Source organism: Theropithecus gelada, chromosome 11 (assembly GCF_003255815.1).
Source record: "Theropithecus gelada isolate Dixy chromosome 11, Tgel_1.0, whole genome shotgun sequence".
Taxonomy (NCBI): domain Eukaryota; kingdom Metazoa; phylum Chordata; class Mammalia; order Primates; family Cercopithecidae; genus Theropithecus; species Theropithecus gelada.
The window spans coordinates 126,717,338-126,742,752 of record NC_037679.1 but is presented as its reverse complement, the minus strand read 5'-3'; the positions used below and the strand labels follow the sequence as shown (position 1 = coordinate 126,742,752).

Genomic DNA, 25,415 nt, shown 5'->3' with positions numbered 1-25,415 from the left:
TTTTTGTGAGGATACCATGGAAAACTAGGGATGTTAAACATTCTTACATCCTAGTGCAAATAAATATGACTCAAGTCAACCGAGTCTTATTTTCAAAAAGCCTTTACCCAGAAAGGGGCAAACTTCTCATCATCTGATTCAGAGAAACGGACATGTTGGGTAATAGTCCCAGAGTAATTAGTCCTCAGCAAATCTGATTTATGCCTCCTTTAAACTTTATTTCTCTCATGTGCAGGCTGGCACAACTGCCACTTATGAAGGTCGCTGGGGAAGAGGAACAGCACAGTACAGCTCCCAGAAGTCGGTGGAAGAAAGGTCCTTGAGGCATCCTCTGAGGAGGCTGGAGATTTCTCCTGACAGCAGCCCAGAGAGGGCTCACTACACGCACAGCGATTACCAGTACAGCCAGAGAAGCCAGGCTGGGCATACCCTGCGCCACCAAGAAAGCAGGCGGGCCGCCCTCCTAGTGCCACCGAGATATGCTCGTTCCGAGATTGTGGGGGTCAGCCGTGCTGGCACCACAAGCAGGCAGCGCCACTTTGACACGTACCACAGACAGTACCAGCATGGTTCTGTTAGCGACACCGTTTTTGACAGCATCCCTGCCAACCCGGCCCTGCTCACGTACCCCAGGCCAGGGACCAGCCGCAGCATGGGCAACCTCTTGGAGAAAGAGAACTACCTGACGGCAGGGCTCACCGTTGGGCAGGTCAGGCCGCTGGTGCCCCTGCAGCCCCTCACTCAGAACAGGGCTTCCAGGTCCTCCTGGCACCAGAGCTCCTTCCACAGCACCCGCACGCTGAGGGAAGCTGGGCCCAGTGTCGCCGTGGATTCCAGCGGGAGGAGAGCGCACTTGACCGTTGGCCAGGCGGCGGCAGGGGGAAGTGGGAATCTGCTCACCGAGAGAAGCACTTTCACTGACTCCCAGCTGGGGTAAGTCCCCTCCTGACTCTGCAACTCAGTCATTGCCAGCACATTCTGTTCCCACAGCCCTGACAGCATGAGCTGGCACTTCTGGGGCTTGAGAGAAAGGCTTCCAGAGATAAGTGATTAAAATAATGACTTTTCAGGCAGCTGCCTAATTGACAGATCAGCCTATTTACCTCGGGGACAGGGGCCAGGCTACCTGCTCACATGGCAGCTTTGTGCGGAAATGTGACATTTAGTCCATCTGTTCCAGATTAGATGCTGGCTGAAGGGACCCTACCCCTCAGCCATATGAAAATCTGCTCTAAACTCCAAAGTAGGCCAAGAAATGGAGAACTGCACGTGTATTTTCTTCATCATCCCATGAAATAAAAGGAAAAAATGCTTAGTCCTAGTGCTAAGTGTGAACCTCAAATGCCATTTTGATAACTGTGACTGTAAAAAGAGCTAAGGAAAGATGGCTAGATGGCTGACTTCTAGATGTCTCTTTTCTTCCTTTGATACTTGGTACCTTTTACATTTCTAGTGTCAGTGATCTGAAGGGGTATTCTTTTGCCCATACTAAATTATTAAAATAACTGAATTTTTAAATCATTCCTTTCCCTTCCTATTTACTTTATAGCTTGACTAATTTAGTGTTTGGAACTTAACCCTTATTCAAGTTTAATGCCTGAGCACAAATTTTATAAACTGAGCACGTTACTAAGAGAAAGATTGAGAAATGGATGGCTGATTAGATCAGTAACTCCTGCAATAACCATCTAACATGATTAGGATAAAACATTAGATATGTTATTGTCATTTGATTGCTAAAGTTGTCTAATGATAGTTGTTACCTCTAAACATCCCTTCAAGTGAAATTGTACAGCATGCTCACTGACCAGGTAGGCATCATTGGTAAACTACTTCTCAAAATGATGAGGGCTAATCTAATCTTAACACAGGAAATATTTTTTATGATGTAAAATTCACCATGAGATTTGTGGCCGGGCGCGGTGGCTCAAGCCTGTAATCCCAGCACTTTGGGAGGCCGAGACGGGCGGATCACGAGGTCAGGAGATCGAGACCATCCTGGCTGACACGGTGAAACCCCGTCTCTACTAAAAAATACAAAAACTTAGCCGGGCGTGGCGGCGGGCGCCTGTAGTCCCAGCTACTCGGGAGGCTGAGGCAGGAGAATGGCGTGAACCCGGGAGGCGGAGCTTGCAGTGAGCTGAGATCCGGCCACTGCACTTCAGCCTGGGCGACAGAGNTTGGTAAACTACTTCTCAAAATGATGAGGGCTAATCTAATCTTAACACAGGAAATATTTTTTATGATGTAAAATTCACCATGAGATTTGTAACTTTTTTTTTTTTTTTGAGACGGAGCCTTGCTCGGCAGCCCAGGCTGGAGTGCAGTGGCGCGATCTCGGCTCACTGCAAGCTCCGCCTCCCGGGTTCACGCCATTCTCCTGCCTCAGCCTCCCGAATAGCAGGACTACAGGTGCCCACCACCACGCCCGGCTAATTTTTTGTGTTTTTAGTAGAGACAGGGTTTCACCGTGTTAGCCAGGATGGTCCCAAAATACTGACCTCGTGATCCGCCAACCTCGGCGTCCCAGAGTTCTGGGATTACAGGTGTGAGCCACTGCGCCCGGCAAGATTTCTAACATTTCTTATAGTAAGCAGACCTTTGGCAATATGAGCATACTTATCAAGAGGAAAAATGAGCCACGAGCAGTGGCCCAGGCCTGTAATCCCAGCACTTGGGGATGCCCAGACGAGCGAATCACTTGAGCTCAGGAATTCAAGACCAGCCTGGCCAACATGGTGAAACCCCATCTCTACAAACAATACAAATATTAGCTGGGTGTGGTGGTGTGCGCCTGTGGTTCCAACTACTCGAGAGGCTGAGGCGGGAGGATTGCTTGAGCCCAGGAGATGGAGGTTGCAGTGAGCCAAGATTGTGCCACTGCACTCCAGCCTGGAAAACACAGTGACACCTCGTCTCAAAAAAAAAAAAAAAAAGAGAGAGAGAGAAAGTGTATCAGGTCATTGTTTATGGAGGAAAAAGCTGATAAAGGCTTTTAAACAGGTAATTAAAAATTTATGGAATGCCTACCATAGTCTAGGATTTGTGATAGCCACAATTTTAGCAAAATGATTTTAACAGTAAAAAAATTATTATCCGACATCCTCCAACAACTGCTATTCTCTTCCTCCATCTCTGTGCCCCTTGCTTCTTGAACCACCCTGTCACTTCCCAGGCTCTCCTCAACCCACTGCAATATGATTTCAGTCCCCTCCATTCCACCTAAACGGTCTCCTGACAAATGTAGCAATAACTGCCTTATCTGCTACATTCTAAGCGGACGCTATATTGAGTAGTATAAGCAGTCCTTATATTACTCAACCTGTGGGTGGTGTTTGAGACACCATGAAATTCTCTCATCCCTTGGTTTTCAGGGCACTAACTTCTCCTGGGTTTCCACTCAGCTCTCCAGCCATTCTTTGTTAGTCTTCTCTGCATGCTCCCTTTCTGCCTGCCCAAAGGAGGCATCTTCAGTAACCCTTCTATTCCAAGCCTTGATGCTCTTCCAGAGAGGCCCTGTGTACCCCACTTTTATCCTTATAGTTCTCAAAGTTTTGTCTGCAGTTCCATCCTCGATGCCGAATTCTGGACCTATATGAAAATGTAACAACCTCCTACATATTTCAAACTCAGCATGTCCTAAACTAAACTCATCTCCCTGTCCTCAACTTCCACCCGTCTCCTCCTGCTGTAGTCTACTATTTTCAAACCTGGAAGTCATTCCTATCTTCTCCCTCTCTGGTCACCTATCACCAAGCCATATTTTTCCTTCTATAATGGGTCTTGAATTTTATCCTTCTTTCCATTTCCATTACACAGGCCTCTCTGCCTTTGGTCTTGCTCAGTCAGAACCGTTCTCTAGGACTGTCAGAATTATCTTTCCACGTCTGATTGTTTCTCTCCCCAGTTTATAACCCTTCCATAATTCCGCTAAGTGTTCATGCTTTTAGGCATGACATACGGGGCCCGTTGTGTTTTCAGCTCTGGTCATCACTTCAGCCTCTTCTCCTTCTACTCTTCTCTGCCGTTTGCCACCACCATCCCCAAACATAGCCACATACCAATACCCAAACCACCTGGAACCTCTTTACTTTCCTTAATGGAAGATATTCATCCATATTCATTCTCTCTCTCTTTCCTTCTTTCCCCCCAGTCCAGACCTTTACATATGCAGCTCTATTTTTGTCTGACTAGTTATAATTCTGGATTTAGCTCAGATACCGCCTTTTTTCTGACCCCTTCCTTCCCAGTCTAGCTTAGGTGCCCAGATGGGAGCCTTGTGAGCCTTGTGTGAGTGTCTCTATCAGAATATTATATTGTGGCTACTCATTTGCTTATCTGTTCTCCCTCTGGACTTTGAGCTTTTTGTGAGTGCTCAATCGTCTTTATATTCTCAGCACCCTAAAATGGAAGTAGGTCTATAGTAGGCACTGTATAAATATATGATGAGGCCAGGCACAGTGGCTCACACCTATAATCCCAGCACTTTGGGAGGCCCAGGCTGGAGGATTGCTTGAGCCCAGGAGTTTGAGGCCAGCTTGGACAAACATAGGGAGACGCCATTTCTATTACAAATAAACAACTTAGCCTGGCATGATAGTTCCCAACTGTGGTCCCAGCTACTCTGGAGGCTGAAGTGGGAGGATTGTTTGAACCAGGGAGGTTGAGGCTACAGTGAGCTGTGATTGTGCCACTGTACTCCAGCCTGGGCAGCAGAATGAGATCTTATTTCAATAAATAAATAAGTATATAGTGAAAGAATGAAGGAATTAAAGAAAGGAGAAATGAAGTATAAGCTTTACTTTTTGCCATCTAGGATCTTTTGTTGCTCAAATTCTAGAAGTATTAGTCATACTATTTTTGGATTATTGTTTTAATAGACAGGGTAAATTGTATTAGAATATTTAATCATATTTCAAAGAATAGAAGGAACACTTGGGGTCAAGAAATTTAAAAATAATGAGTAAGAAATCTCTTCCTGAGATTTCCCCAAATTCTAGAGAGTAGAAATCATAGAAATCAACTTTTTTCTCTGATTTTGAAAGGAAAATTTAGCTGTCTGTGAAAAGGAGAGGGAACCAGAAATATTTTGTGTAATGAGGAAGATAGATGCCCGCGGTGGTGCCTGTGCCTACCTGACCTCCCCCTTTCCTCTGCTGGGCTCCACGCCTCGTTTCAGTTCCCCAGGCTGCTCCTGGGACACCTGCCCTGAGACCACACACTGTGTTCTCCTTGGTCCTGCATTGTCAAACTCTGTCCAGCCCCTGTTTGGGAGATTTAAGTTTTTATGCCTAGTGAAACTCCCACATGTAAAGGAGTATTCTTTCATATACGTTGAATATTAACTGGACAAAACCATAAACCTGCATAATGACCTAGGTTATTAAACAATGGACCTGGCTTTCCAAAAGAAGAATAGGTGGTTGAATGGTTACTAATGCAGCTAAAAACTGAGACTTGGAGTATAAGAGAGACAAACTGATGAAACCCATGTTCTAAATCAAACTGATGAAAAAGGTTTTAAGAATCACCACAAAAAAATTCTAGATGAATTTTTCTAAAACCATGATTTATGATCTGTTGGAGACTGATGGTTCTGGAAATGAGTGTTAGGGTCTTCATAGGTCCTTCCCAGTAAGCATCACAAAAGATGAAAATGGGCCAGGCACGGTGGCTCACACCTGTAATCCCAGCACTTTACGAGGCCAAGGTGGGCGGATCACTTGAGGTCAGGAGTTCGAGACCAGCCTGGCCAACATGGTGAAATCCTGTCTCTACTAAAAATACAAAAATTAGCCAGGCATGGTGGTAGATGCCTGTTATCCCAGCTACTTTGGATGCTGAGGCAGGAGAATTGCTTGAACCCAGGAGGCAGAGGTTGTAATGAGCTGGTATCGTGTCATTGCGTTCCAGCATGGGTGAAAGAACAAGACTTAGTCTCCAAAAAACTAATTAAATAAATAAAATTAAAGATGAAAATTGAGTGGGATGTAGGATGGTCTAGGAGAAGAGCAGTGAAAAATAGGATATGTCGTCAAGTGCTAGGTTGTGTGATACATATTAGTGTCTACAGAAATTTAAAGAACACAAGAGCAGGGCCGGGCATGGTGGCTCACAACTGTAATCCCAGCACTTTGGGAGGCTGAGGCTGGCAGATTGCTTGAGCCCAGGAATTTGAGACCAGCCTGGGCAACATGGCAAAACCCCATTTCTACAAAGTATAAGAATTAGCTGGGCATGGTGGTGCATGCCTGTAGTCCCAGCTACTCAGGAGGCTGAAGCAACAGAATCACTTGAGCCTGGGAGGTCCAGGCTGCAGTCAGCCATGATCGCGACACTGCACTCCACCCTGGGCAACAGAGTGAGACCCTGTCTCAAAGCAAAACAAACAAACAAACAAAACCCACAAGAGCATTGTACTTTGGGATTAGTTGAGGGAGACTAAGCAGAGAGGATGGATCTTCTCTAGGACTGACAGTCAAATTTGTGACCAAGAGCACTGCAGAGCAGAAACAGAGCATATTGACTTCCCTCCACATCATCTTAATTACTACCTGCTTTAGTTCTTTGATTTTTCATCTCTTTCAACTATGCCTTTTTTTTCCGTTTCCATTTTTAACAGCCCAGTTCAAGCCTTTTTTGCCTCTGCTGAACCTTTTATAGTGTCCTCAACACTGTCTCTTTCTTTCGAGGAACACATATCCAGAGTCATCTTTCCAAAGCATTGCTTTCACCATACTTTAAAATATTTGTGAGGATTTGCATTTACTGAGCATCTGACAACACTTGTAGGAGCTATCCATTCATTATTTTGTGTTTGCTTTGCCTTCAGAGGTGTAGCCATATTCTAATATCATGGGAACCAGCCCGGGCAGGGCTGTGTTGTTAGTTGGCCGGAATGCTGGCTACTGGGGGATTACACACACACAAGTTACAGTGTTGTCTTGCTTTGCTTTTTTTTTTTTTTTTTTTTTGACAGTTTCACTCTTGTTGCCCAGGCTGGAGTGCAATGGTACGATCTCAGCTCACTGCAACCTCTACCTCCCAGGTTCAAGCAATTCTTCTGCCTCAGCCTCCCGAGTAGCTGGGATTACAGGTGCTTGCCACCATGCCCGGCTAATGTTTTATATTTTTAGTAGAGCCGGGGTTTCACCATGTTGGCCAGGTTGATCTTAAACTCCTGAGCTCAAGTACTCCACGCTCCCAAAGTGCTGGGATTACAGGTATGAGCTACCGCTCCCCAGCCAAGTTACTGGGGTTTCCCTACCCGCCCCCCGTAATGTCTCATATTCCGACCAGTGGTATTTTACACTGCTTTCTCTTACATTTTTAAATTTATACTGATATCATTTTAAAAATTGTTGAAATGACTCACTTCTGGAGAATATGTTCAGGGGTCAGTGGGGCTGGGAACAGCTTTCTCTTCCTGATCCTCCAGCCCAGGCCCATCGCCATCTCTTCAAGCCACATTTCTGCCGGCTTCAAGAAATGTTTTATAAGTGAGTGCGGAGAGAGAGAAGGAGGGAGGAAGAGAGAGAAAAGGGGCTGGAACGGGAGAATGCTGTAGGAGAATAGAGGAGGAAAGAATAGCTCTAGCCGGGATAAGGGCACAGAAAAGATTTCACAGAAATGAAGATATTTGAGCTGAGGCAGGAGGATTACTTAAGACCAGGAGTTGGAGACCAGCCTGAGCGATATAGCGAGGCCTCATCTCTACAAAAATTTAAAAATTTGGCTAGGCGAGGTGGCCCACACCTGTAATCCCAGCACTTTGGGAGGCTGAGGTCGGTGGATCACGAGGTCAGGAGTTCGAGACCAACCTGGCCAACATGGTGAAACCCCATCTCTACTAAAAATACAAAAATTAGCTGGGCGTGGTGGTGGGCACTTGTAATCCCAGCTACTGGAGAGGCTGAGGGAGGAGAATTGCTTGAACCTGGGAGGCAGAGGTTGCAGTGAGCCGAGATCGTGCCACTGCACTCTAGCCTGGGTGACAGAGCATGACTCCGTCTCCAAAAAAAAAAAAAAAACTATTTAAAAAATTAGCCAGGTGTGGTGGCATGCAACTGTAGTCCCCGCTACTCAGAAGGCTGAAGTGGGAGGATGATTTGAGTCCAGGAGGTTGAGGTTATGGTGAGCTATGATCACATCACTGCACTCTCACCTGCGTAACGGAACAGGACTGTGTCTTTCTGAAAAAAGAAGAACAAGAAGAAATGAAGATATTTGAATTGAGTCTTGAAGAATGGGTACGAATTAGGTAGTATGATAAGCTTGCTGGAAAAGTAAAAGAAGGTGGCTTGTGAAGAAGGTGGCAGTGTTTAGAGAAGGGTTAAAAGCCCGGTGTGATTGGAGGGGTGTAAGATCCAAGGAGGGGAAGGAAAAGAGGTTGAGGATGACAGGAAATGGAGTCAGACGTGGGCCAGAATGTATGGAGTTGGACTTGATAGACAGTCAGACAGAAAGTTGACCCCCTGACAGCTGTAGTAAACCTTGCTGAGGAAGTCTTCACTTAGTTTAGGAATTTTTTTAGTGATAAAGTGAAATCGCATTGGATTGCCTAAGTGTGAACACAGAGCTTCTAGGTGAATCATGTTCAGGAAAATAAAGGATTAGAGTAATGGAATTATTTGTGGGTGTTAGAGATGGGAAATTCAAACTTCCCTGAGTCATGTATGGCTTATGAGATGGATTAATGGCTCAATCTTTTTTTTTTTTTTTTTTTTTTAAAAAGCTGCATAACAGAAGGCTATTCTTACGAATGATTTTTCATCAGTTAATACACCCGTGATGGCTGGTAAAGACTTTGCCACTGAGCTTGAGACTAGACTTACAGAGTTTTGACTTCTCTGTAAAGGCCTCAGAGTCCATGAATGTAAAATATTTCCCTCTCCTTTAAAAGGTGTGTGTATATTAGATAAAAATATTAGATAAAAGTGACTCAAATTCTAGTTTTAATGGTAATAGCCTGCTCTTTTTTTTTTTTTTTTTTTTTTACCAATTATAATTGACTCGTGTGAGGCACATTAAAAATATGAGATCATTATATAATTCTCAGTATAGATGCCAGCAATTTTCTGCTTCACTTTTAATACCCTTTATACTTATGAGGTAACCCTTCTGTGTTTGAACATGTGTTTCAGAAGCAGGGGGTATTAGTTTTTAGTCATGAGGCACATTACTCCTTATCGCCCCACCTGCACCACACCCACCCACACACAGGCACACCCTTCACAACGCTGCACACACTCACACCTGTACACATGTGCATGTATTCATGGGTTAGCCTAATAGAAAAGAGTATTTACTCACTGTACTTGCTAGTAGATATTGGAAAACTCCTTCTCAGGATGTCTCCAGTGTCTTTATTACCTGGAATGAGTCTGGTATAACCCTCTTTGAAGCCAAAGAACAGCCCTATATTACTTTTAAGCGTGTCTTTAGTCATTATTTTGTGTGTTTGTTTGTTTGTTTGTTTTTGAAACAGAGTTTTGCTCTATTGCTCAGGCTGGAGCGCCATGCAGTGGCGTCACCGAGGCTCACTGCAGCCTTGACCTCCCAGGCTCAAGCGATCCTCCCACCTCAGCCTTCCAAGTAGCTCGGTCTATAGATACATGCCACCACACCCAGCTGATTTTGGGTTTTTTGTTTGTTTTTTTGTAGAGACAGGGTCTCACTATGTTGCCAGGACTGGTCTTGAACTCCTAGACTCAAGCATTCCTCCTGCCTCGGCCTCCAAAAGTGCGGGGATTATAGATGTGAGCCACCGTGCCCAGCCTAGAAATAATCTTTAATTTCTGTAAACAGATTTCTTTTGAATTATTTTAAAAGTCTTACTGTGCCTTTAAAGTTGCTTTTAAAGATGTAAGAATCATAGGATACATATTTATCTTTTTTCCTTTTTTTTTTTTTTTTTTGAGACGGAGTCTCATTCTTTTGCCTAGGCTGGAGTAAATTGGCACTATCTCTGCTCACTGAAATGTCCACCTCTGGTTCAAGTGATTCTCCTGCCTCAGCCTCCTGAGATTACGGTTGTATACCACCACCACACCCAGCTAATTTTTTGTATTTTTAGTAGAGATGGGGTTTTACCCTGTTGGCCAGGCTGGTCTTGAACTCCTCACCTCAAATGATCTACCCACCTCAGCGTCATATTTCTTTTTAAAAGTTCAGCTTCTTTCTTTGGTATATGGTATAATTCAATCGAATGACATCATCCAATTCTCCCGTCTGATCAGAGCTGGAGAATTTCTAGCCAGTAGTCCCTCTGCCTTCCAATCTTGGGTGCTGATTTTTCTTTTGGCTGAAGAAAAGCCAAGGTTCAGATGTTCTAGTGCTTCCCAGTATTAGCTGAGTCATCTGTGGAAGACCAGGTCGGTAGGCAGGAGGTGGGAGGTTTGGAATCTGGCTGAATCTGTGCCTGTTTGTCTAGGAATGCAGACATGGAGATGACTCTGGAGCGAGCAGTGAGTATGCTCGATGCAGACCACATACCGCTGTCCAGGATTTCTGCTGCAGCCACTTTCATACAGCATGAGTGCTTCCAGAAGTCTGAAGCTCGGAAGAGGGTGAGTGTCATCTTCAGTCCATTGCAAAACGCAACACACTTTCACTTCTATTATGATGACCTTGCACACTGAAACCAGTACTTTATTTAAATTTTTAAAAATCGAGACTGGGCGCAGTGGCTTATGCCTAGAATCCCAGCACTTTGGGAGGCCGAGGCAGGTGAATCATGAGGTCAGGAGTTTCAGACCAACCTGGCCAACATGGTGAAACCCCCATCTCTACTGAAAATACAAAAATTAGTTGGGTGTGGTGGCAGGTGCCTGTAATCCCAGCTACTCTGGAGGCTGAGGCAGGAGAATCGTTTGAACCCAGGAAGCGGAGGCTGCAGTGAGCAAAGATTGCACCATGGCACTCCAACCTGGACGACAGAGTGAGACTCATCTTAAAAAAGGAAAAATAAACAAACAAAAATTTCATTGAGGTCTTTTACTTTAAAAGGAAACAGCCACTCATTACCAAAAATATTTCCTGCAAATCGGAAATGCAGAAAGTAAGTCCCTACGCAAACTTCCCCTTTCTTTTCCTGTCTCCCCAACCTCTCCATTTAGAACCCTCCCCAGCGGCCAGTGTTTTGCAACTTTTTTTCATTCAATGATTCCATTAACATTTGTAACAATTGTTCAATGAATTGCTTTGTGCATATGTCGTTTGACTCTTTGTTCCTGTAGGACAGATCCTCAGAGATGGAATCAATAGGTTATTTTATATTTGTTTTAAAAAGTGATATAAAAATAAAAAAAAGAAAAGAAATAAAAAGTGATACATTCATGAGGGAGAAGGAATCACAGCTCAAAAAGGTATTCGGTGAAAAGTAAGTCTCTTCTACTCTAAACTCCAGCCTATATATTCTCTCTGTTCTCTTTCAGTCTTTCTTACACACAAACACATATATCAATTTTTTTTGTCTTTCCAGAGATATTTTATACACATAGAAACAATTGTTGAAACAGTTGATTGAGTATCCTTTTTAAAACATGAAATAATAAATGATAACTTACTACTTACAGTACTTTATTTTTTCACACTATATCTTGGAAATCTTCAATATATATTAATCTTACCTCATTCTTTCAAGATGCTGCATAGATTACTGTTGTTAAATGTATCAGTTTTGTTGATTCATTTTTTAACAACCTTATTGAGGTACAATCTGACATAGTTTTGACATGTTTTGACACTATAAAACCATCATCACAATCAAGATAACAAACACATCCATTACCTCCAGTGTTTTCTTGTGCCCCTCTGTAATCCATATATCCCACCTGCCCCTAACCTACTAACAGCCTCCCAAAACAACCAATGAATGATATGCTTTCTATTTTTTGAAACAGGATCTGACTGTGTCACTTAGGCTGGAGAGCAGTGGTGCGATCACAGCTCACTGAAGCCTCAACTTTCTGGGCTCAAGCAATCCTCCTACCCCAGTCTCCTGAGTAGCTGGCACTGTAGGTGCACACAACCATGCCCAGCTAGTTTTTGTATTTTTTGTAGAGATGGGGGTCTCACTATGTTGCCCCCAGGCTGGTCTGGAACACCTGGGCTCAAGCAATTCCCTTCCTCGACCTCCCAAAGTTCTGGGGTTACAGGCATGAGCCACCATGCCCAGTCGTGATCTGGTTTCTGTCACTATAGATTAGATTGAATTTTCTAGAATTTTGTATAAATGGAATCATATAGAATATAAGCTTTTTTTGGTTTGAATTCTTTTACTCAGAGTAAGTCTTTTGAGATTTACCCATGTCGTGTGTGTCAGAAGTTTTGGCTATTACAAATAAAGCTACCGTGAACATTTGTGTACAAGACTTCATGTAGACATATGATTTCATTTCTCTTGAGTAAATACGTAGGCGTAAATGCCTGGATGGTATGATAGGTGTATGTTTGACTTTTTAAGAAACTGTGAAACCATTTTACAAAGCAGCTGTGCCATTTCACATTCCCACTTGCAATTTATGAGAGTTCCAGTTCCTCCTTATCTTAACATTTGATATAGTGAGCCTTAATGTTAGTCTGTAAGTTTGTAGAGGTGTTTTATTGTGATTTTAATTTGCATTTCCCCAATGACAAAGGGGTTGAACTTTTTTTTTTTTTTTTTTTTGAGATAGGATCTGCCTCTGTTGCCCAGGCTGGAGTGCAGTGTCACAATCTAGGCTCACTGCAACCTCCACCTCTCGGGCTCAAGTGATCCTCCCACCTCAGCCTGCCAAGTAGCTGGGCCTACCGGTGCACTACCACACCTTGCTGATTTTTGTATTTTTTGTAGAAACGGGGTTTCACCATGCTGCCCAAATTGGTCTCCAACTCCCGAGTTCAAAGGAGCCGGCTACCTTGGCCTCCCAAAGTGATAGGATTACAGGCATGAGCCACCACACCTAGCCAGAACATCTCTTTATGTGCTTATTTGCCACTTATATGTCTTCTTCGGTGAAATGTGTATTCAATTCTTTTGCCCATTTTTTTGTGTTTTGTTTTCTTATTACTGAATTTTGACAATTTTTGAATATTTTCTATACACAAGACCTTTTCCAGATATATATGGAAATATTTTCTCCCAGTTGCGCTTTGTTTTTTCATTCTCCTAATAGTTTTTCATTTTAATGAGATTTAATGAGATTCCTGTGTATCCAAGAAATCGTTCCCTATTCAAAGGTTAGAAGATAATCTATATTTTATTCTAGAAATGTTGTAAATGTTATATTTTGTAGTTGTTCTATGGTCCATTTGTGGTTAATTTTTTATATATTGTAATATGTGGACTGAAGTTCCTTTTTTTGATATATGTAAATTTAATTGTTCAGGTGTCATTTGTTGCAACGACTTTTGTTTCACTACTGAATTGTCTTTGTATCTTTGCTGAAAAGGAATTGATTAAATATGTGTGCGTCTATTTCTGGACTGTGTATTCTGTTCTATTGATCTGTTTGTCTTTTTTTTTTTTTTTTTTTTGAGACGGAGTCACTCTGTTTCCCAGACTGGAATGCAGTGGTACAATCTTGGCTCACTGCAGCCTCTGCCTCCCGGGTTCAAGCCATTCTCCTGCCTCTGCCTCCCAGGTAGCTGGGATTATAGGCATGTGTCACCACGCATGGCAATTTTTGTATTTTTTTAGTAGAGTCGAGGTTTCATCATGTTGGCCAGGCTGGTCTTGAATTTCTTGCCTCAAGTGATCTGTCTCCCTCGGCCTCCCAAAGTGCTGGAATTTACAGGTGTGAGCCACTGTACCCAGCTGACTTTTTTTTTTTTTTTTGTCTGAGATGGAGTCTTGCTCTGTCACCCCGGCTGGCGTAATCTTGGCTCTCTGCAACCTCCACCTCCTGGGTTCAAGTGATTCTCCTGCCTCAGCCTCCTGAATAGCTGGGATTATAGGCACCTGCCACCACACCCAGCTAATTTTTGTATTTTTAGTAGAGACAGGGTTTCACTATGTTGGCCAGGTTGGTCTCCAATTCCTGACCTCAAGTGATCCGCTCACCTCAGCCTCCCAAAGTGCCGGGATTACAGGTGTGAGCCATCACACCCGACCTGTAAGATTATTTTTGAATGTTTACTATTCCCAAGTATTATTTCCTAAATGAATTTTGAGAAAATTGATTTTTTGAGGATACTATGTAAAACTGGGGATGTGAAACATGCTTACGTCCTAGTGCAAATAAATATGACTCAAGTCAACCACGTCTTACTTTCAAAAAGCCTTCACCCAGAAAGGGGCCAACTTCTCATCATCTGATTCAGAGAAACAGACACGTTAGGTAATAATCCCAGCGTAATTAGTCTTCAGCAAAGGTGAAGACTATTTGTCTGTCTTTTTCAAATTCCACACTGTCTTGATTACTATTGTTTTGTAAGTCTTGAAATTAGGTAATGTTAGTCTTTCCATTTTATTCTTTTTCAAAGTTTTGGCTATTCTACATCTTCAGCAGTTCCATCTGAAGCTGATTAGCTTGTCAATTTCTTAAAAAATAATTGCTGGGATTTTGTTAGAGATTGCACTGAATCTGTAGATCAATAAGGAGAAAATTGACATCTTAACAATATTGAGTCTTGTGACCCATGACCATGGTACATCTTAACATTTATTTAGGTCTTCAGTTTTTCTCAGCAGAGTTTTATAATTTTTACTGTAGAGGTCTTTCATGTCTTTTCTTAGATTTATCCATAAGTTTATCATATTTCCAGCTGCTATTATAAATGATACTTTTTAATTTATATTTTTGGTTGTTCATTGCTAGTATATAGAATAGATAATATATATGTAATATATATATTTTTGTGTGTGTGTGTGTATATATATATATGGAGAGAGAGTACTGGCTAGAACCTCTCCTACAATCTTGAAAAGAAATGGTGAGCGTAGGCATATTATCCTGTTTCTGATCTCAGGGCAAAAGTATTCAATCTTTCTTTCACCCTTAAATATTATGCTACCTGTAGGGTTTTTTTTGTTTGTTTGTTTGTTTGTTTTTGAGACAGAGTCTCGCTCTGTCGCCCATGCTGGAGTGCAGTGGTGCGATCTCAGCTCACTGCATACTCCGCCTCCCGGGTTCACGCCATTCTCCTGCATCAGCCTCCTGAGTGGCTGGGACTACAGGCGCCCGCCACCATGCCCAGCTAATTTTTTTTTTTTTGTATTTTTGGTAGAGATGGGGTTTCACCGTGTTAACCAGGATGGTGTCGATCTCCTGACCTCGTGATCCGCCCGCCTCAGTCTCCCAAAGTGCTGGGATTACAGGCATGAGCCACCGCGCCCAACCCTGTAGGTTTTTTATAAATGACCATATCAAATTGAAGAACTTCCCTTCTACTCCTGCTTTAATGGAGTTTTTGAATCACAAATGGATGTTGGATTTTGTCAGATGCTTTTTATGCATTTATTGAAATATTTTTAGGGTTTTTAATTTTGCCATTATGGTAAATTACCTTGATTGATTTTGAAATGTTATTCCATTCATAAACCCCACCTGGTTATGATGTACTATCACTTTGTAGGTTTTATGACTAGATTTGCTAAAATCTTGTTAAGAAATTTTATGTCTGTATGTATAAAAGACATGATCTGTACTTTTAGTGTCTTTGATTCTGAGTTGAGGGTAATACTAGTCTCATAGAATTAACTAGGAAGTATTCCCTTCTTTTCAGTTTTTTGAAAGAGTTTGGTTAGAAATGGTATTATCTCTTCCTTAAATGTTTGGTAGACTTCAGCAGTGAAGCCATCTCAGCCTGAAGTTTTTCATGTGTAGAAGGCTTAGCTACAAATTCAGCTTCTTTAACAGCTGCGGGGCTATTTGGGCTATCTGTTGCTTTTTTAGTGAGCTTTGGTAGTTTGTGTCTTTCAAGGGATTTGTCCATTTGATCTAAGTTGCCCCAGTGCTCTTTATCTGTTTGTGTAGATACTGTGATCATTTACCTTTACCTAAAATTTTGTTTTGTTTTGTTTTTTACAAACCCACTTTTATTTATTATTGTTTCATTAGTTTAAATCCTTGAGGGGTACAGCATCACTTGGACTCTGTGTCCAATAGCTCTAGCAGGAAGACCGCTTCAGAATTTGGCACAAACCATGCCACTGTTTTCGTGGGCCCAAGTTACCTTTCCCCAGATCACTCTGGTTTTGTTTGGTTTGCCGCCAGGAGTCACCATGTTGTTCTTTGCTTTGTATACATAAGGACATCTCTTGCCCAAATAGAATTCTGTTTCCTCTCGGGCATAAACACCTTTAATTTTAAGAAGAGATGTGTTCCCTTTGGTTCTGGAGACCCCACTTATAGCCAGCAAAAATGGCTTTGGACTACAGCCTGCTTTCCAGACGTATTTCCTTTTAGAAGTCCTGTTCCTAGCAGGCATCCCCAGGATCCAAGATGGTGAAGCAAGAATATTTATTTATTTATTTATTTATTTATTTACGAGATGGAGTCTCGCTCTGTCGCCCAGGCTGGAGTGCAGTGGCGTGATCTTGGCTCACTGCAACCTCCACCTTTCGCGTTCATGCAATTCTCCTGACTCAGCCTCCTGAGTAGTTGGAATTACAGGTGGGCACTACGTGGCCTGGCTAATTTGTGTATTTTTAGTAGAGATAGGGTTTTGCCATGTTGACCAGGCTGGTCTTTCACTCCTGACCTCAAGTGATCCACCCGCCTCTCAAAGTGATCCACTTGGGTCCTCCTCAAGTGATCTATCTCCCAAAGTACAGGGATTATAGGTATGAGCCACCATGCCCAGACTACCTAAAGAATTTTCTTTTCTTTTCTTTCTTTTTTCTTTTTTTTTTTTGAGACAGAGTTTCACTCTTGTTGTCCAGGCTGGAGTGCAATGGTGCGATCTTGGCTCACCACAACATCCGCCTCCCAGGTTTAAGTGATTCTCCTGCCCCAGCCTCCTGAGTAGCTGGGATTACAGGCATGTGTCACCATGCCTGGCTAATTTTGTATTTTTAGTAGAGACAGGGTTTCTCTGTGTTGGTCAGGATGGTCTCAGACTCCCGACTTCAGGTGATCCACCCACCTTGGCCTCCCAAAGTACTGGAATTACAGGTGTGAGCCACTGCACCTGGCCTACTTGAAGAATTTTTGTTTTGTTTTGTTTTTTTGAGATGCAGTCTGGCTCTGTGGCCCAGGCTGGAGTGCAGTGGCACGATCTAGGCTCACTGCAAGCTCCGCCTCCCGGGTTTACGCCGTTCTCCTGCCTCAGCCTCCTGAGTAGCTGGGACTACAGGCGCCGCCACCACGCCTGGCTAATTTTTTGTATTTTTAGTAGAGACGGGGTTTCACCGTGTTAGCCAGGACGGTCTCGATCTCCTGACCTCGTGATCCGCCCACCTCGGCCTCCCAAAGTGCTGAGATTACAGGCGTGAGCCACTGCGCCCGGCCTGAAGAATTTTTAAAAAATATTTTAGTTCATCACCAGCAAACCTGCATTATTTCAGCTTTTTTATGTCTGGAAAAGAATTTCATCTTTGCTTTTGAAAGGTATTTTCACTGGCTTTAGAATTCTAGGTTGACCATTTCTAAATATTAGTACTGAAAGTTGGCCACAGTGCGGTGGCTAACGCCTGTAACCCTAGCCCTTTGGAGGACTGAGGCGGGCAGATCACTTGAGGCCAGGAGTTCAAGACCGGCCTGGGCAACATGGTAAAACCCTGTCTCTACTAAAAATACAAACTTAGCCAGGTATGGTGGCGGGTGCCTGTAATCCCAGCTACTTAGGAGGCTGAGGCAGGAGAATCACTTGAACCCAGGAGGCGAAGGTTGCAGTCAGCTGAGATCGTACCACTGCAACTCCAGCCTGGGTGACAGCCTGTCTCTGTCTCAAAGAAAGAAAGAAAGTTGCTCCACTGTCTTCTCACTTGCATCACTTGCATTGTTTTAGACAAGAAATCTCCTGTCATCCTTATCTTTCTTCCTCCATACATGTGTCTCTTCCAACCCCCTCTGGCTGCTTTTAAGATTTTCTCTTTCTTACTGGTGTTGATCAGTTTGGTCACATGTGCCTTAGTGTAGTTTCTCTTAGTTTTTTGTGCTTGGGAGTTCACTGAGCTTCACAGATTTGTGAGTTTCTACTTTTCATCAAATTAGAAAAATGTCACATTTTTTCTATTCCTCCTGTGGGAACTACGATCACATACATATTAGGCTTCTTTAGGTCTTTCTTTTTTAGTCTTCTTTCTCTGTGTTTTTAGACAAGTTCAATTCCTATGCTGTAAGTTTGCTAATCTCTTAATATGTGTTTAATATGCCATTAATACATTAATATGTGTTTAATATGCCATTAATACATTAATAGGTGTTTAATATGCCATTAATCTTATTCAGTGTATTTTTTCTTCATTGTAGTTTTCATCTCTAAAAGTTAGATTTCAGTATTTTTATGGCTTACGTGTTTCTATTTAACATGTTCCATCTTTGCTCAAGACTTTTGAACATGTGGAAGACAGATAAAATTGCTACCTTAATGTTCTTGTCTGCTAATTCTAACATCTGTGTCTATTCTAGGTAGCTTTTGATTGATTGGCTTTTCTCCACATTATGGGTCATTGAGCTTTGTTCTGGGTGCAGTTAAGGTACTTGGAAACAGTTTGATCCTTTCAAATTCTTCTTTGTTTGTTTGTTTGTGTTGAGATGGAGTCTTGCTCTGTCCCAGAGGCTGGAGTGCAGTGGTGTGATCTCGGCTCACTGCAACCTCCACCTCCCGGGTTCAAGCGATTCTCATGCCTCAGCCTCCCAAGTAGCTGGGATTACAGGCGCGCGCCACCATGCTGGGCTAATTTTTGTATTTTTAGTAGAGATGGGGTTTCACCATGCTGGCCGGGCTGGTCTCAAACTCCTGACCTCATGATCCACCCACCTTGGCTTCCCAAAGTGGTGGTATTACAGGCCTGAGCCACCACACCCAGACCAAATTCTACTTTTTAAAAAAATTTTACTTTAAGCTCTGGGATACATGTGCAGTGTGCAGGTTTGTTACATAGGTATACATGTGCCATGGTGGTTTGCTGCATTATCAACCCATCATCTAGGTTTTAAGCCCCGCATGCATTAGGTATTTGTCCTAATGCTTTCCCTCTCCTTGCACTCAAATTCTACTTTTAAGATTCGTTAAGTGGAACCAGAGCAGCATTTATTCTAGAGATCATTAATCCCTACTTCTTAAGGCAAGACACTTCTGAGAACTCTACCTAATGTAGCAGGAATTTTTGAGATTTTTCTGGCTGGCTGACAAAAATAGTCATTGTTCCTAGGCCTGTGTGAACATGGGGAGCTGTTCCCTTAAATCCTTTTGGATGATTATTTCCCTGGCCTCAGACAGTTTCCTCATACCATGTGCACTAATTAATACTCTACTGAATACTAGCGGGCAGGTCCTCTGCAGATCTCAGGAGCTCCCTTTCTGTTCGGCTCTTTTCTCTGTGGTACTCTTTTCCGAACAAATTCGCCCCTTTGGTCTTCTCAGACTCTGAGCTCTGTGCCCTCAACTCTATTGAGTTTCACTTAAGTTTTCTCTCGCTGCCCCGTAGCCTGGGAACTCTCCCAAGGCAGTGATATCTAAGGGATCGCTATCCATCATTTACTAATATTCAGTTATTGAAACCATTGTATGCTTTGTCCAATTTTTGTTTCAGGCAGTAGGTAAGTTGAGTTGTTAATTACTATCGAGTCATTTTTAATTTTGATAAATAACTCCCCAATAAGTCCTCCGAAAAACTGTACAAGTTTACACTCCCATCAACATTTTATCAGAGTGTTCATTTCCATGTACCATTACTACCACAAGGTATTATTCTTTTGTTTGTTTTTGTTAATCTGAGAAGCAAAAATAGGCATTTCATTATCATAGAAATTTTCTTATATTTTGAAATCAAGACTAGTAGTTGTCCAAAGAGTTATTGAGGGCCAGGTGCAGTGTCTCATACCTGTAATCCCTGCACTTTGGGAGGCCAAGGCAGGCACATCACCTGAGGTCAGAAGTTCAAGACCAGCCTGGCCACCATGGCGAAACCCCATCTGTACTAAAAATACAAGAATTAACTGGCGTGGTGACACGCACCTGTAGTCCCAGCTACTCAGAAGGCTGAGGCAGGAGGATAGCTTGAACCCAGGAGGCAGAAGTTGCAGTGAGCCAGGATCATGCCAGTGTACTTCAGCCTGGACAACAGCAAGAGACTCTGTCATACAAACACACAAAAAAAGTTATTGAGAAAATTATTTTTTAAAGTGATAAACACTTTTCTAGAATTTGTCGTCATCTTGCATGCATAAACTATGCCCATCATAGATCATCTGCCATTTTTAGTTTAAGTTTAAAGTGGAATGAGAACTTAATGGAACTAATTCATCTGAGTTCAAATCCTAGTCTCTTACATTAATTCTATCCACCACTAATTACAGAGCTCTCTTAAGCTTTTCACTTTCATCTAGTCTTCCCAAAATATTCAGATTAATTTTCAGCGAAATAAGTACTCTTTCTATACTTATATTCCATCCATTTATAGAATAGGTGAGTAAATTACATAATTATAACAAATACAATTGACATAAATACACTGGGAAACAAACCTAAATTACTATTGGTAAACATGTAACTCAACTGGTAGAAATAGAAGTGCAAAGGCTCAAACAGAGTAACCTACCAGCTTTGATAGTACTCTGAGAATTAAGGAGGTTTCACAGAGGGAAAAGAGCAGGTGGTTGGTAAACCTTGCAGTTCGGTTGAGGAAAGGTCACACAAAAGAGCTTCTGCTGATTTTTTTTTTCACTTGCATTCATTAATTATTCATGAAGTTGAGCACCTTTTGGTGTGGTTTTTGACTTTGTATTTCTTCAGTGAATTGTCATTTTTAATCCATTGTGTATTTTTTCTACTAAGATATGTTTCTTTCGTAATGACTTACAGTTCTTTACCTATTACACATATTAATCTGTTGTTACTTATGTGGCAGATAGTTTCTCCTGCTCTATTTTTGTTGTTGTTGTTAACTTTGTTTATGGTATCTTTCATCATGCAAGATTTTAAAATTCTTGTGAGATCAAACTCAATATTTTTCATCTCGATGTCTGTATGTTAGATATTGCTTTAAAAGACCTATCCCTACATCTAGACTTTTCTGTTTCAAAAGTTGTGTAATTATGGAGTATTTCTCACTGACCCTTTGCCTATTTGCTCCATAGGAAGAATGAGTAAGGATTTTAGAAGATATTTAGCTAGTGATGAACCTTCTTTATACATATAGGTGAAGGGAATGGGGCTAAATATTGATCCTTTAATAGCTAGTCAGCGATAAATCTTTAAATATTTGTCTTTAAGTATTTAAATACTTGTTTTAATATTTAGATTTAAATATCTTTAAATCTTTAAATATTTGTTTATCCCTGGTTTTGGGGGAGTTTTGTTTGTTTGTTTGAGACAGGGTCTTGTTCTGTTGCCCAGGCTGGAGTGCATGGTGTGATCATGGCTCACTGCAGCCTTGACCTCTGGGCGTCATTCCTCCCACCTTAGCCTCCCAAGTAGCTTGGAGCCACAGGCACATACCACCATGCCTGGCTAATTTTTTTTTTTTCATAGAGATGGGGTCTCCCTGTGTTCCCAGGCTGGCAACAAACCCCTGGGCTCAAGTAGTCTTCCCACTTCGGCCTCTCAAAGTGCTGGGCATTATAGGCATGAGCCGCCACACCAGGGCCTATTCCCAGTTTTTAAAAACTGGGCATCATTATGTATGCTTCAATTTCATATTACAAATTACTGGAATTTTTATTCTGTTGCCCAAGTTGGGCTAGATTTCTACTATCTCTTAAATTACTAATTTGATTAAAAATATCATTTTGCTTACACATAGGATTGAAGTTGTGTTTGCTGGCTTGACCATTACTCAGAGATAAAACTAGAACAAAGACTGGTTTTGAGAATGATAAAACATGAAAATTATATGCAAAACTAAAAATGTATATGCTTCATAGAAAGCCTAAGAATTATAATGTTATAACCCAAGAACATTTGAAAAATCCTTATATTAAACATGGTACTATAGTTTTTAAATGTATGTATGAAAGAAAATTATAATTTGGACATAGAGAACAAAATTTTAAATCATAATACTTTTAAAACCAGTAGCAGCTTTTCAGTCCTCATTTTGTTTGTTTGATTAGGATTTTTGGTGTTTTACACTGTTGATCTCTCTCTCTCTCTCTTTTTTTTTTTTTTTCAGACATGTTCTTACTCTGTTGCCCAGGCTGCAGGGCAGTGGCACTATCATGGCACACTGTAGCCTCGACCTTCTGAGCTCAAGCAATCCTCCTGTCTCAGCCTCCCAAGTAGCTGAGACTACAAGTGCATGCCACTATGCCCACCTAATTTTTAAACATTTTTTATTATACAGATGGGATCTCCCTGCATTGCCCAAGCTGGTCTTGAACTCCTGGGCTCAAGCAGTCTTCCCACCTTGGCCTCCCAAAGTGCTAGGATTACAGACATGAGCCGTAGTGCCAGCCTGAACCTATTATCTTCTTTTGCTTTTCTTCTCTACTCTCCAACCCTCCCTCTGAACTTGTTCTTCCTGTTGGGCTGGGAGGCAGGACATTGGTGGCTTAATCATGACTCTCAAGAGTCACTGCTAGCTGAATTTGAATCCCAGCACCCTAATTACATAGATGCCCTTGGGCAAGATATTTTACTTCTCTGAGCTTCAGCTTTCTTACCTATAAAGTGGAAATAGTTCCCCTACCAAGAGTTGTCCTGATAATGCAATCAGATAATGGTGCACTGCCTGCCCCAAGGCAATAACTCCAAGCATATTGTTCCCTGTCAGTGAACGGTAGGAGGGTAGTTCACCCAGGTAATTTGACACCAAAACTTGAATACTTTGAATCTTTTTTTTATTATTATTATACTTTAAGTTCTGGGGTACATGTGCACAGCGTGCAGGTTTGTTACATATGTATACATGTGCCATGTTGGCGTGCTGCACCCGTTAACTCATCATTTACATTAGGTATATCTCCTAATGCTATCCCTCCCCGCTCCCCCTACCCCATAAAAGGCCCGGGTGTGTGATGTTCCCCATCCTGTGTCCAAGTGTTCTCATTGTTCAATTCCCGCCTATGAGTGAGAACATGTGGTGAACCTTCTTTTTAACTTACCTCTCATAGTCACTCAGTCTTCAAGTCCTATTAATGCTACTTTTAAAAGTATCTGGAATCTACCCACATCTTTCCCTCCCTACTCAGAGCTACTGACTTGGTCCCAGCACCATCTTCTGTTAATCCAGCTGTCTCCAGATTAACATCCCTGTCTCCATTCTTATCCATTCCTAATAGTCTCATGCCTCACGGACCCCAGGGAGACCTTTCCGATAACTGCCCCCATTGCCTGCAGGATAAAAGATAAATCCCTTATTTAGTGGTAAGACCCCTCTTAACATGGTCTTGTTTTCATGCCTGTTTCATATCTCATTATTGAAGTAGTTACTGCCATAAATATCTTGGAAAAATTTATTATAAAACAAATTCAAGTTTTTGATAAGAAATTTGAGAAATTAAAAAACATAAAAGAAAATGCACCCATAATCTCACCATTATCATTTTGGGTTTGTTCTCTAATTTTTAATGCATATATTTACATATCTTCAATCAAATTGCATATGTAGCTTTCTTTGTCCCCACAAAAGAAAATTTTTATTTCAGTTTTTAAAAGTATGCACAAATACAGGCTTGTTATTTGAAAACATAGAAAATGGCAGATCCTATTTATGACTCATACATTTGCCACTTCTCCCAAATTCCCTAATCTCATTTTCTTTTTGCCTGTGTTTATAAGTAGAAATGCATAGATGTTTTATTCCATTTTTATTTTTTTTATTTTTTTTGAGATGGAGTCTCGCTCTGTCGCCCAGGCTGGAGTGCAGTGGCGCTATCTCAGCTCACTGCAACCTCTGCCTCCCGGATTCAAGCAATTCTTCTGCCTTAGCCTCCCCAGTAGCTGGGATTACAGGCTTGCACCAGCACGCCCGGCTAATTTTTTGTATTTTTAGTAGAGACCTGGTTTCACTAAGGCCAGGCTGGTCTTGAACTCCTGACCTCAAGTGATCTAACCTGCCTCAGCCTTCCAAAGTGCTGGGATTATAGGCATGAGCAATCACGCCTGGCCTTATTCCATTTTTTAAATGACATATGAATTTTTATAACAATTTTTTTTTGTTTTTTTTTATTATCATACTTTAAGTTCTAGGGTACATGTGCACAATGTACAGGTTTGTTACATGTGTATACAAGTGCCATGTTGGTGTGCTGCACCCGTTAACTCGTCATTTACATTAGGTATATCTCCTAATGCTATCCCTCCTCTCTCCCCTCTCCACACAACAGGCCCTGGTGTGTGGTATTCCCCTTCCTGTGTCCAAGTGGTCTCACTGTTCAATTCCCACCTATCAGTGAGAACATGCGGTGTTTGGTTTTCTGTCCTTGCGATAGTTTGCTCAGAATGATGGTTTCCAGCTTCATCCATGTCCCTACAAAGGACATGAACTCATCCTTTTTTATGGCAGCATAGTATTCCATAGTGTATGTGTGCCACATTTTCTTAATCCAGTCTGCCACTGATAGACATTTGGGTTGGTTCCAAGTCTTTGCTATTGTGAATAGTGCCGCAATAAACATACGTGTGCATGTGTCTTTATAGCAGCATGATTTATAATCCTTTGGGTATATACCCAGTAATGGGATGGCTGGGTCAAATGGTATTTCTAGTTCTAGATCCTTGAGGAATCGCCACACTGTCTTCCTCAATGGTTGAACTAGTTTATAGTCCCAACAACAGTGTAAAAGCGTTCCTATTTCTCCACATCCTCTCCAGCAACTGTTGTTTCCTGACTTTTTAGTGATTGCCATTCTAACTGGTATGAGATGGTATCTCATTGTGGTTTTGATTTGCATTTCTCTGATGGCCAGTTTCAGTTAACTTGTTAAAGGTGATGGTAGTTGCAACCTTGTATTGAGTGACTGCTGTGTGCCTGACATGTAATTGCTCATCTTACACAGTAATTCCCATTTGACTAGTGAGGGAACTGTGTGGCTAATGGTGTCTTTGTCAGGTCTGCCTCACCTGTGGATACCTCAACATATGGGTATGTGACAACTATCAACCAGTCTTCCCCCACTGCTGGATATTCATGGTTTCTTATTTTCTGCTATTATAAAAGAAGTAGTCACTATTTTTGCATGTTAGTCTGTGTCTTCATTTCACATTGTTTCCCAATAAAGGTTACTAGAAGTGAGTATTTTAAAAGTTTTGACACATATTGCCACTTGCCTTCCTGAAAGGTTATGTCAATTTACAGGGAGTGATTAATTCTAATGGGAGGG

The 25,415-nt window shown here is 41.9% G+C and overlaps 1 protein-coding gene and 1 pseudogene across 2 annotated transcripts in view; one reads left to right on the top strand and one right to left on the bottom strand.

Moving 5' to 3' along the window:
* Nucleotides 1–25,415, top strand: part of PKP2 (plakophilin 2) — a 109,188-nt gene that overhangs the window by 18,463 nt on the left and 65,310 nt on the right. For both annotated transcript variants that reach the window (XM_025403471.1, XM_025403470.1), the window contains exons 3-4: nt 236–933; nt 10,433–10,568. In XM_025403471.1, the coding sequence (XP_025259256.1) occupies nt 236–933; nt 10,433–10,568 (834 nt within the window). The remainder of the gene's footprint in view (nt 1–235; nt 934–10,432; nt 10,569–25,415) is intronic.
* On the bottom strand, nt 16,045–23,421 carry LOC112634189 (annotated as a pseudogene).